The 12,616-nt window shown below is 45.8% G+C and overlaps 2 protein-coding genes and 1 long non-coding RNA gene across 9 annotated transcripts in view; 2 read left to right on the top strand and 1 right to left on the bottom strand.

Annotated features, from left to right (window-relative positions):
• ANAPC13 (anaphase promoting complex subunit 13) overlaps positions 1–946 on the top strand; it is a 4,166-nt gene extending 3,220 nt beyond the window's left edge. For all 4 annotated transcript variants that reach the window (XM_082056061.1, XM_082056058.1, XM_082056059.1 and 1 more), the window contains exon 4: positions 490–946. In XM_082056061.1, the coding sequence (XP_081912187.1) occupies positions 490–615 (126 nt within the window). In that variant the 3' untranslated portion in view covers positions 616–946. The remainder of the gene's footprint in view (positions 1–489) is intronic.
• LOC309441402 overlaps positions 1–5,611 on the bottom strand; it is a 6,506-nt gene extending 895 nt beyond the window's left edge. Inside the window, exons 1-3 of one of the 4 annotated variants that reach the window (XR_014184367.1) lie at positions 2,347–5,611; positions 2,035–2,169; positions 6–42 (exon numbers count right to left, since the gene is read on the bottom strand). This is a non-coding gene — a long non-coding RNA (uncharacterized lncRNA). Of the gene's footprint in view, positions 1–5; positions 43–1,082; positions 2,170–2,346 lie in introns of those variants that run through there. The other 3 variants (XR_014184368.1, XR_014184369.1, XR_014184370.1) reach the window with 3 other exon arrangements.
• LIPH (lipase H) lies at positions 2,837–12,616 on the top strand. Its single transcript, XM_082056057.1, has 10 exons — positions 2,837–2,964; positions 6,107–6,474; positions 7,380–7,488; positions 7,565–7,666; positions 7,946–8,035; positions 8,842–9,009; positions 9,806–9,901; positions 10,467–10,578; positions 11,855–12,028; positions 12,470–12,616. Exons 1-10 carry the CDS (start codon positions 2,913–2,915, stop codon positions 12,552–12,554), a joined length of 1,356 nt encoding a protein of 451 aa, XP_081912183.1. The 5' UTR covers positions 2,837–2,912; the 3' UTR covers positions 12,555–12,616.

Genomic DNA, 12,616 nt, shown 5'->3' with positions numbered 1-12,616 from the left:
CATACCTTAGTTCAGCACGCAGACCGGGGAGGGATTTCTCACCTGCCATAGGAAAGTAACATGTTACAGAACCAGTTGTCTTAATAACAGCTATAATAAAAGCAGGAGCTGTATTCTCAGCAACAGCAAAAGAAACACATCACAACCAAGCACTGGAATAATTGCATTGTGCTATTATTTACTTATTTCGCGTTTGCTATTAGTCTTCTTCCCTGTGTGCACAGTCTGAGTGTACAGCGAGGCCCCAGGGTCCTGGGAAACCAAACTACCTTTCAGATTAAGCACCACATTCATGTGAAAAGAACATTCTTCAGAACTGGGCTTAGAAATATTTTTCAGTGGATAGGTATGTATGATATGTATTGTTCAGATGCACCCTCTGGTCTCATTTGTGGATTTTTCTATTTATCCATATGAAGTCGTAGTAACCTGCTCCTTCCTGGAAGCATATGAGTTGTGGAATGCATTGTACCTCTGTTTTGTTCTCAGAATGAGCTTCCTGAACCAGAGCAAGACAACGGTGGCACAACCGAGTCTGTGAAAGAGCAAGAAATGAAGTGGACAGATTTGGCTCTCCAGTATCTCCATGAAAATGTTCCACCCACAGGAAACTAGTGAATCAGTGAGATTTCATGCAGTGGATGCACGAATGCAATATAAAAACAAATATTTTTCAGCTATTGCTGTCATAAGCTTCTCTAAGGAGGAAACATTTCTGAAAAAGGCTTGGATTCAAACCATGGTTCCACTCACAGAGACCAAACACAATTTAAAATGCTTCTGTAATGAGTGTGAAATAACAATGACTATCTGACAGCTCAGAGCTAATATCAGAATGTTTCTTTTATGTAAAATTATTTCATATCTTCTGTTAAATTGTTCTGAAGTTGGTGCCAGTTCTGATCTTAAATGTTTCTGACATGTGATAAAAGTAGTTTTTACCGTCTCGAGTTTTTCACTGATTTCAAAGCTTGCGATGGGATCATTTGTGACTCTGAAGGCTTGTGTCCCAACAAGTATTCCTGTGCGTTCTGTGTTTAGAGTTCAACGTACAAAAAACAAATAACCTCAAGTTGGTTGTTACCGTCTTTACCTAGCGTGTGTGGCTGGGGTGTGAAACATTGGCCAGCAAGCTCCAAGAGCTGGAAGGAATCTACACACCGATGGTTATTTGAACTGCTCACCTCAGGGTCTGATGCTGGCGATGGGCAGCAGTTCCAGTGCTGACATCCTGGCTACGTTTGCCAACACGTGTACTCTAAACAGACAGTCTATTTTATGCTCAAATGGTGGTCCCTCAGGATCATTGTCTTTTGAGGGATGATTAAGAGTGCCTGTTGAACCAAATGCCGCTTGGATGAGCTGGTTCAGATGGGAAACGGAAATTTGAGGAAAAGAAACAAGCAGGGCTTAGCTTCAGGCAGTAAATTGTTACCACTTTTTATGCCGAGAAGAAAGGAAAGGCCCTCTTGATTTCTTTATCTCATTTTATCCGATTCTCGAATGTCTTTTGCAATAGGTAAAAGCCTTCTGCTCATCTCGCCTGTTTCACTCTTGGACCGATTCCTTCGCACCATTGGCAGAACTCGCTAAGGAGAAAATATTTTGACAGAGTTTGAGATTACTGGTAGAGGTGAGAAAGGAACTGGAAGGAAAACAATGTTTCAAGTGATTTTTCTTTTGCCAGCGCATCAGAAAAAGCACTTTCCTGGAGCCTACAGCTTCCAGACTTCACAGATGTTTTTTTGGTGTCTTTTCTCAATGTTTATCCTCTTCAGAACAGCACAAACCAACTTTTGCCTGCGTGGTTACCAAATGGAATGGCAGCACGGCACATGTCCTGTGAGACTGTGGCTGCTGAGCTGCGTGAGGATGGAGAGCTCAAGGTGGTTGTGAAAAAAGTATCACGTGCGTTGTTGGGTGCGCTCCTGTCTGCACCAGACTGGCAGCACGCACTTGTCTGAACAAGAAGGACCTGCACAGAGTTAAGGATTAACCCAAGAATTAGCAGAAGTCAAAAAGCTTCATACGTACAGCATGGAGTGAAGAAACAGCGGTGCAGCTGGGAACTGTAATAGTTCAGCTCCTCATTGGACCATCACCATGGGGAAAAAACAGCCTATGCTTAATGAAGTGCTTCTGATCCTCCTCGTGTTCCTCTTCCCTGGCCTATGTTAGAAGAATTTGCTAAGAAAACATGAGGCAAAGCTACCACACAGCTTCTATCCAGCAGCCATCCTGTTCCCTCTTTTCCTCCCTTTTCTCACCCTTTTACAAACTCCCCACCACCCTCATCTTTCCAGTTTTGCCACTACATCTTCCAGCTCAACTAACTCGAACTGGTACCTTCTTTTTGTCACGACGTAGCGTTTGCGCGTCCTCCTGCTGCCTGAGGTCTCATAGGTTAGAAGGATGCAGGGCCGCCGCGCTCAGGATTGCTGAAGGGATGTGGGGAACATGAACACTACCAAATAAGGGCACTGCGAAAACAAGGGCTGGCCCTGCCCTGATGCGTATCGGACTTGCAGGGACACCCACGTTCTTTGCTGCCTTCTGACATCTCTGCAAAAGACAAATGGGCAATCGTTTCCTTAGTTTCAACACGTGTAAAGTGCTGCTCACAGCGTGATACCAAACCGTTCGTGTCTTTGATTAGTCATTCCCCGGGGCAAAATATATTTAAAATACGGAAACGTGGTAGAATAGGAGGTGCCCCACCTTTTTAAGAAAAAGCTTGGGTTGTATAACTAGAGACTGGTCTTCATTTCTCGGCTGGTAACTTCCTCCTCTCACCACACCTACTGTTACCAGCAGAAGGGAGACAGCAAACTCTTGTCAGAGTGGGCACACGCCAAAGAAATTGTGGGATCCTTGAAATATTTTACCTGTAGAAATTCCATGTGGAAGTCCGTATGCTGAGGCTGTGTGTCCTGTTCATCTGCCTTTTTTATGGGGTGAAAACAGGTAAGAAATCAACCATTTGTTTTGAGCATTTTTGTCAAGTATAACAGGCTTTCTGTGCTTTGCAGAAACATTAATATATCTACCCTCTGCATTATAGATACTGCGCAGGGTTTTTCACTGGCATTATTTATTTTGGCAAAGCAAATTATACTGGTTACATGGAGTCAGCTCTATGAGTTTCAAATGTAAAACCAGAAGTCAATTTTATTATCTTTTCCTCACTTTGCAAACATTTCTCTTATATAAAGTACTATCCATCGACACCAAAAATGTAATTTGAAATCTTCAGAGAAGAATGATTTCTTTTCAGCGATGTCTTGTAGGACAGACGCGAAGGATGAATTACTGTTTATGAACAATAAGCTTCATTCAATATCCTCACAGCCCCATCAAGAATCAACCTGTGTAACAATAAACAAATGTATTGCCTTGTGTTAGCACACACACGGGAGCAAGTCAAGTCATAGCTCTCTGCTTTGTAGGGAAAACAAACGATTAAAAAAACAAAACAGTACTCTTACAAATACTGACTTGTATTTCATCAGGTTCTCTAGAGTAATCTTGGGGTCAGGTTTTGCTTAGTTTGTTCAATATGCTTAGGACATGTGTTCATAAGAAGTGGAAAAAGAGAATTGTGTGAGAAGGCAGCAAGGGAACCCAGGGAGAGAGCGAGGAGCAGTTTAAGAGGCGGAGGGCACGCTCTGTGGGAAAGCGATGGGAATCTTCACCAGCGCTACCGAGATTCACTGTGCGGTACTGAAGTGTGCTCAAAGCTGGAGACTCGTTATGGACGCACAAGACCAGCCTTTTGAAACGCAATGAAAAAAGCCCAGGCAAGCAGCTTCATTTTGCAAGAGGACAGACCAGCAGAGTTTAAAAATTCAGTTTCTACTTCATTCACGCAGATAGCCTCAAAATCACAGCCCCCAAACGTCACTATTGCAAACCCTGCCAGTCCATAGGACAGACATCCAGGACAGAAGGAAGACAAAGCCTCCAGACACCATCTCCAAGAGTGGAATGAGGGAGACCAGGGGAAGGCAGGACTGCAGCAAATACCCCAGAGTCTGCCTGGGACCATTCCCGTGACCACAACACTCCCACCGGGGAGTATATAACTTCAGAATATATATATTTTTCACTTATTCACCTTTCAGGGAGGGAAGTGGTCTGTTGGAGACAGGTTAAGTACAGCGTCAGGGTGTTTAGTTTCCACCTCACTTATCTGCTTGCAGAATTAATCTCATTAAGCCTCTTGCCCCATCAGAGAAATCACATTGGCATTTCAAAGACACTTCCAGCCATGAGGGTGGGATTGGGATCCAGTGTGCTCAGCAGAAAGAAGAGCAAAGCCAGGATACCAGCTCTTGAAAAGCTCTTTACCACAAGGTCTGGGCTGTTGTGACAAACACAGTCTCCTCTGGGCAAGTCTCAGCACAATGCCGGAGACAGAGAAACAAATTAAGCAATCAGTGCAATCTTGGCACGATAGAGAATATTACCTGGCATTTCTGCCTGTATTACTACAGCTTCAGTGGTGGTAAAGACAATTAACAATACTACTTTAAATGAGCATACAATAACTAAAACCATTTCTAGTTATTAGTAAAAAATAAACATAATTGTATATTTTTCTGTTGCGGTAGCACCTGGAGGACAGTCGTTAAGTATCACTGTGTATGCTGGTGTGTATCAGCAAAAAATGATCCCTTTTCTCTGCTAGTGACTCTCAGATCTCCACGTGAGCAGCATCACGGGAGAACTGCTGCTGCTGCTTCTCTGGAGCATCTGTAAGAACAAAGTGACAGCAAGAACCGATGGTCACTGGCCTGGCTGAGGGTTCATGTTCACTGCTCCTGTTCCGCTATTCGTATTTTACCATGGGCCTTATACAAGCAGGACTCCACGGATTTCAAATGTTCAAATTTATTTCTGAATTTATGGCAGCAATTTAAAATATCCAGTTGGACTTAACTGCAGCATCCTTTTAGCCTATTAACTTTTATTTCTGGAGCTCCTGGGGCTTCTACAAAGTAATTAGCAGAACTGTGGCAACTGAGCAGATTATTTTATGTGCCGGGCACATGGCATTTATATCACTCTCATGCTCCTGGTTTCCGCAGGAGGAAAAAAATGAAAGTTGCTCATAAAAACTGTGAGAGTTTCATCATTTAGAAATTAAAATGCAGAGTACTGGAGGTTTGCTAGAGCACAATTAGCTTACAGCTGCAGGTTTTCTAAACCCTTCCACCTACTGCACAGGCCTTTACGCAACACAGATCGGGCAGATTTCTCCAGCAACTGCAGCCTGAGCAATTATTGCAGGCCGGGTGTGGGTGTGAGAGAGACACTCTCAGCCACAGGCTCTTCAATAAGATTAAAGGGATTCTAGGCAGAGGCTTGTGAGCCAGGAAGAGGCTGCAAAAGCTGGGAAGGCCGTCATGAGCAGTGTGCGTCTGCAGACAGTTATTCCGTTCCCCGTTGGAGACTCAGAAGGCTCAGCCTGTGTTCTGCTGGCAAAGCAAGGAACTAGGCCAGGCTTTCCAATGGCAGAGACCTTCCCATAAAACAGTGCTTATATAAAATCCAGTTACTCTCCAGCTGTGTATAAAGCAGTATCAGTGACATACCTCATGCAAAGGGTGTCCCATTTTGCAGTCTGAAATAGCAGGCTGCATCTGCAAATACAAATGAAGCGCTGAGCTGCCCCATGCAACAGCAAGATCCTCTGCACCTTCTCAGAGAGAAGATCCAAGGGGATCTTTCTTTACCCTGGGACCTGTCCAGCGCATCTGGGTGTGCTCCCAAACCAATACTGCAACCATCCTAGTTGTTGGGCTCTAACACCCTCCTCGCAGCAGTGGCGTTTTTGGAAAGTCCATCCATCCCCCAGCTGCTTGTGACAGCAGGACCGTGCTGTTCCAGGGGATGCTGCTCTGAGAAGGTGCTACTTGCTGTCTGTGCTCCAACACAGCAAAAAAACCTCCGTTTCAGGGTAACTCCAGTCATAAACACAATGGAGAGGAAAGGAGAAGCCCCAGCTCAGCTCACAACGTATGTACCTGTGCAGGGCTGGCAGGTAGAGAAGGTCAAAGCAGACACGTGGTGCTAACCTCAGGATTGCTGCGCTGTGTTCTTTCAGATCCCGGGGAGACATGTCCCATATTCACAGCTCTCAGCATCGGCAACGCTTTGATAGGGACAGACCTGAAAGTGAAGCTGCTGCTCTACACCAGACAGAACCCACACTGCGCTGAAGAGCTCAGTTCAACAGCCTCCAAGTACCTCGATGTGAGCAAGAAAACCACCTTCATCATCCATGGATACCGGCTCACAGGCTCTCGCCCAGTCTGGATCCCCGACCTGGTGCAGCTCCTGCTCTCTGCAGAAGACACGAACGTCATTGTTGTGGACTGGAACCACGGGGCAACAACTCTCATCTACAGCAATGCTTCCAGAAACTGCAAAAGAGTTGCCGAGATTCTCAAGAAACATATGGATGAAATGTTGGTAAGTTGAATGTTCACACTATGATATTAACGCACAGACAGGAAGGGGCCCAAAGGAAGTGTTTAAACACAGCAGGACATCTGGGAAAAGAAATTCCTAGAAAGGAATACATTAATTTTTGGAAGTGCAGCTAGACTGCAGTACCATAGAATCACAGAATGTCCTGAGTTGGAAGGGTCCCACAAGAATCACCGAGTCCAACCACATTCTACTCTCTGACTTGGTACAATGGTATTTTGTTGCAATATTCACTTTACACTCCAAGTCCCTACATTTCTGGATAGAGAACCCTACAGACATATTTTCCCATACGTAGAAACTCTGTTTCCACTTTCCGGGTGTCCAAAAGTCAGCTTATGGGCATCAGCTACAGTTGGCAGCTCCTCTGTGCTGTTGCACAGGCAATGATGACACTGGATCTTTGGGATCGTCATGTCTGCTAACACCTTGCAGGAACCATATAGAAGAGAATCATAGAAGTGTTTTGGTTGGAAAAGACCTTTAAGATCGAGTCCAACCATAATCCACCCCTGGCACTGCCCCATGTCCCTGAGAACCTCATCACCCTCCAGGGATGGTGACTCCACCACTGCCCTGGGCAGCCTGTTCCAAAGGGGACAACTGGAGTTGTGCTCATGGGCCACATGAACACTTGATCCTGTCCACACCTGTAGTCACCACCCCACAAAAATACAACCATTGCTGGAACTGTTCTCATCACAGCACTCTGAGATGTGGCCTCAAACTTGGGTGCTGGTTGTACTGGGGAACTATCAAAAGGAGAATCTTTAGAGAGTAGAAAACACAGAGAAAGCAGGGAGATGCATTTACATTCTTCCTCATATTTTTTTTATGCCTTTCCCGTGCCGAAAATCTGCAAACAACAAGCCCTTGTTCAATCTCAGATTGCTGGAGCGTCGCTCGCCTCCTTCCACATGATCGGGGTGAGCCTGGGCGCGCACATCTCGGGCTTCGTGGGGCAGCTGTTCGGCGGCACGTTGGGCAGGATCACGGGTGAGCCCTCCCCCCCGTCCATCCCTCCTCCTCTTCATCATGAGCAGGACGCCACGCGCCTGGTTTTGCCTTGCAGGCCTCGACCCCGCAGGCCCCTTGTACCGGGGAAAGCCGCCCAGCGAGAGGCTGGACCCCACAGATGCGCAGTTTGTTGACGTTATCCACTCGGACACCGATGGTACGTGACGTTCCTCCCCGCAGGCAGTGACAGAAAAACCAACATTCTCTCCCCTCACACACACAGGCTTATTTTTAAGAATTTGATACCATTCTTAAAATGACTCAGCTGGGCCACAACTGTTTGGCCTGCCACCTAAATAGATGAATGACATTAATATTCCTGCACAGGCATCCTGGAGCTAAATAACTATTATTTTTTCCAGTTAGTTTCTTAGGTTTCCTTCTTCTGCGCTTTCCAATTTAATATTCCCTCACCACTGATACTTCCTTTCACCAGGACTGGGTTACACAGAAGCTCTAGGCCACATTGACTTCTACCCCAACGGCGGGACCGACCAGCCTGGCTGCCCACTGACGATATTCTCTGGTAATTAATTCTGCCTTGAATTGCACAAACACCCACAAAACACTTCCAATCAGAAAAGAGAAGGCCAGAGAAACTTTGTCGCTGCTCAGAAAACACAGAAAAACCATATTGTGGGGAAGCCGTGGCAGCAATCCCCTCCCAGCGCTGCCACAGCACCCGACGTAAAGAAGTTTGGCTGATGTGCACCAGCCCCGCATTTGAGTCACAAACGCAATTAGGATTAATTTTCCATGCAAAAAGTCATCAGGTAGATTTGTGCCTTCATTTTGTGCCTATATTTAGAAAACCTGTGGGATATATATATATTTTTTTTTAATTACTTAGAACACACACAAGCCCCCAAGGACTAGCAATGGCAAGAACCTGTTCAGAAAACAGGTTGTACCGAATCCAACGCGCCTTTCTTGGCACAGACAGTGCAGTCTGACAGATTTTTCCTTTCCAGCCCAGCAGCAGAACTGGTTTTATGAAAGCTGGGTGAAGAAGATACCTCAGAGAAGGCAGTAATGTGAGCTCAACCCTTGCCAGACCCCAGAAAATCTACACAGGGAACCAGCCTGAAATAAAAATCCATAGCAAAAGAGGCTTCACTCATATTGTTGCTCATGCAACAACTCATTTTATTAGTAAGAGTCTTTTAAACCAAAACAGAAGGCCATGTTCTGTCACAGCCCAGTGCAGCCTGCTGTGTTCAGACTGGTCAGTGACTGTCCACTGGTGTGTCCCTTTTTTGCTAGGGCACTAACACTGTTTTCCTGCAGCGTGAGGATTGCTAATGAAATATTTCTTCCCTGTGTATGATTAAGGGTTGCAGTATTTTAAATGTGACCACCAGAGGTCTGTTTTGCTGTTCATGTCATCCCTGAAACAGAGCTGCAATATCACCGCGTACCCGTGCGACTCCTACCGAAATTACAGGAATGGCAAATGTACCAGCTGCGCAACTTTCTGGCCGATGCCGTGCCCCATCCTAGGTGAGGATCCACGGAGTGTAAAAACATCCTGAATACACAGAGAAGTTATTTCCACTGAGGTTTTTGGGATGGTCTCTCCTTGGCTTCTGCAGAGGCACGAGCCTCTGCTGCGGGAAAAAGATGCGCAACAAATTTCCCTGCTCTCTGTATGGTCACATCACGTTATGACCTGGAACAGAATTACGTATGGAGAGGATCCAGAACTAGAAAAGCCAAAACACAACTTGCGATCTTTACACTGAAGTCACAGAAACAACAAATTCAAGTCCATTAGCTGCAGATCTTGAGGGATGGGGGCATGTTTTTGCTAAAACAGAATCTTTTCTAAGAAATCTTGAGCACCGCAAACCCCTCCTGAGTGCAAAAGGAATGGCAGAGAGGAGCTAGCAAGGAGCATTCTGGGTTTTTTGGTAACTGACCCACAGAGGTGTCCCAGCTTGAGGCTGCCATTTCTGAAATGCTGATGCTAAAACACCTGGCACTTGCAGAAGCGAACTTGTAAAGCTGCACTGCAAAATGAAATCCTGCTTGGCCATGGATACCAGATAAGGAAAAAGAGCAAGCTTAAAATAAGTGCTGAACAGTAACCAGGCATATTTAGACACTCGGTTAGCTTTAGTTACACAATTAAGCCCTTGTATAAGTCTACAGAGTACGAGAGCATGTGTCCCAGTAACACCTTGCAGCTGGAAAGCAATATATTATTTCTTAAATACTTGCTTTGTTATTTTCAGCAATTTAGTTCCTTATACACCTGTGCAGTAACTCTGTTTCATTTTCAAACTGTCATCTATAGGTTATTACGCCCATAAGTGGAAAAGCTATTTAACGCAACAGAGCCATCCAGTGACAAGTATGTTTTTTGATACAGCCGACAAAGAGCCGTTTTGCAGTAAGTGGCTAAGGTTTCTGGGACGATTTTTCTTTGTGTATTGCCTTCTTCAGCAACAGCCAAGCAGAGGCGGTTAGTTGCTGTTGGCATCATTGCCAGTGTTTTAGAAAAAAGCCCGATAGAATTGTGTCCATCTGCAGTCTTGCCATTACCCTCCTTACCTGCAAACCTGCCTGTGAAAGCCAATTGCTCGCTCCAGATGTGCAAGAACAGGCTCATCTTGCTCACAGTGCGAGGAAATTTGTTGAGAACATGCAAATGAAACATAAAAGGGTAGTTCCTAAATGTGTTTCAAAACAACACGCCTCTCTTTTGTGCAATTAAGAGGTGTGTGGGAACGATGAGAGGCAGAGAAGTGCTCCGAGGTGAGCAGGTACAAAAGCTTTCACCCTCACTATCACCAACATGCCAAGCCATGGGCAGGGATTACGGCCTGAGCTTAGAAATCTCTGCAAAGATTCTTCCTCTGCAAGCGGGAAGGAGAAAGAAATTTAGAGTTAAATGGACCGGGTTGTTTCGGAGAAGCAAATGGGAGAGTCTAACCGTGCTCTCTCTCTCACCGCAGTTTATCACTACATTGTGGATATTATTACATGGAACAAAGACACCAGGAGAGGCACCCTCAGTGTGGTACTAGCTGATGAATCTGGGAATAAGGCAGAATCGAAAGTTAACCCGTAAGTCTTACCCATCTGACAGTCTGTCAGATCGCTTGGTACAACTGCAACTGGGAGGAGGCGAGATATCCTCCTCGAATTTCCCTGCTGATGATTGATAGCATACACGCCTTCGGGCTTTCCCGGCCCTACCTGATTGTCACAGACTCCCCAGCACACACCAGGTGACAGCCCAAGCCCTTCCCAGTCACAGTAAGGACTGAAGTGACAGTCTCAGCCAGCACAGCTGTCCCAGGCTTCTGCTGCAGCAGGAGGAAAAACACATCTCCTGTTCCCTTTTGTAGAGGAGTGTTCCAGCTCCAGGTGCCCAAAACAACTGGGATGAACCCGGGTCAAACCAATTCATTCCACTTGGAGAAGCAAATTAGTGACTGGTGTTTATGCGCACATGCAAATTCCCAGTGGATCTCAACACACTCCAGGCAAACAAGTCCTGCTCAACTAGTTTTCTCCAAGTGTCTCTAACTGCACATTGTCCCAGCCATATCTGCATGGTTACACACACACCTCCTCAACACCTCAGACAGGTTAAAACTTGCCCTGTTTGTCAGGCCTCCCAAAACTTCTACACCAGGCCAAGCTTCTGGAATGTTGCAACAGGGAGACACTTCCAGTCTCATCTCCACACTTCACCCTCCTCAGGGAAACCTGAAACTACAGCTGTACAACCAGCTAGATAGTGTCTCATGTGGCCACCACATTCTTGTGAGCAGCTCTGCTGCTTTTTGCACCAAGACCAGGGCGGTTTTTGTGTGTATCTCCAAGCAGAACCGGCCATTCTGTCAAAAAGAGACAAGGTCAAACAACAACCCTGCGAGGCTTCATGTCTTCCAGCTGGTGCTCTTTTCCTATCCTGAGAAGCTGGATTACTCTCCATTAATTCCGCCCAACGCTGCGCTGTTTCACAGACACTTCTGCTGCGTTTGACAGAAATTTAGTGAGGGGCACTATTACCCCCGGGGTACAGAGCTACCTCAGCCGTACAGCGTTGTTACAAACAGATTTTTACAGACACAGTTAGGGTTCTGTTTTGGGACCGCAGCAAACAGCATCACACCTGCGTCCCCACTCCCACCCCACATAACTGAGAGCAAAAGCGGCTGAGCAGGTTCACACCTGGAGACCTGAATCCACACACATCTCCTGTAAATCACAAACTGATTGTAAGCTCAGGCCTTCTCCTGCCCCAGCAGCGTTTCTAATATTATACTGGATATATTAAACCCAGTGCAATTCCCTCGGTGACTCTCTGACACCTTGTCTGCTTTATCTTTAGAGAAGCCGCAGCCTTTCAGCAGTACAACCAAATCACTTTGCTAATTGGATTCGACCAGGACTTTGAAAACGTAGAAAGAATTTCCTTGACATTTTCCACGGGATCTGTCATTGGCCCCAAATTCAAACTCCGGATTCTCCAAATGAGGTTCCGGTCACTTACAAACCCAGAAAGGTAAGCAGAGGTTTACAAACTTTTCTGTTGTTGCAAAGTAAATTAACCTTCCAGATGCCTGGCTGTGTTCGTCCAGAAGAATTACATTTATTATCACGTTTAATTATTCCTGCACACCTACCTTGGGAATAAACCGTGCTGCCTTGCGAAGGCCGCAGGTCTGTGCTCCTGTGGGTTTATTCTGCGCGCTCCATGCCACCGTGGACCATGGACAACTGCAGTTTTTAACCATTCTTCTCATTTAAGAGGTGTAAGATTTTTATTTTTAACAAACGTTTAGCCGTGCCTGTATCTGCACCTAAAGGGAGGTGCGCTTCAAGCCAGTTATCTTGAGAAGGTGGTTTATTGCATTAATACATAAGCCCCCAGCACGCTAGGGGATAATACAAAACAAATAGGCCAGTTTTTCACTTTTGGCTCGTGTCGACTGTTTTTACACAGACCACAGCTGTGCAGGTACGACTTCGTCCTGATGGAGAACACCAAAAAGACCTTCAAGCCCATCCCGTGCTGGCGCAGGAGCTGAGCCCAGAGTGTTATTTCTGAACGTTATGTCAGACCTTGGAAGATGTTTCCACAGCCCGTGGG

The sequence above is a fragment of the Streptopelia decaocto genome (genome assembly GCF_964273445.1).
Source record: "Streptopelia decaocto genome assembly, chromosome: 6".
NCBI classification, from domain to species: domain Eukaryota; kingdom Metazoa; phylum Chordata; class Aves; order Columbiformes; family Columbidae; genus Streptopelia; species Streptopelia decaocto.
Note: the sequence above shows the minus strand (reverse complement) of the source record. Positions and strands in the feature narration are given on the sequence as shown.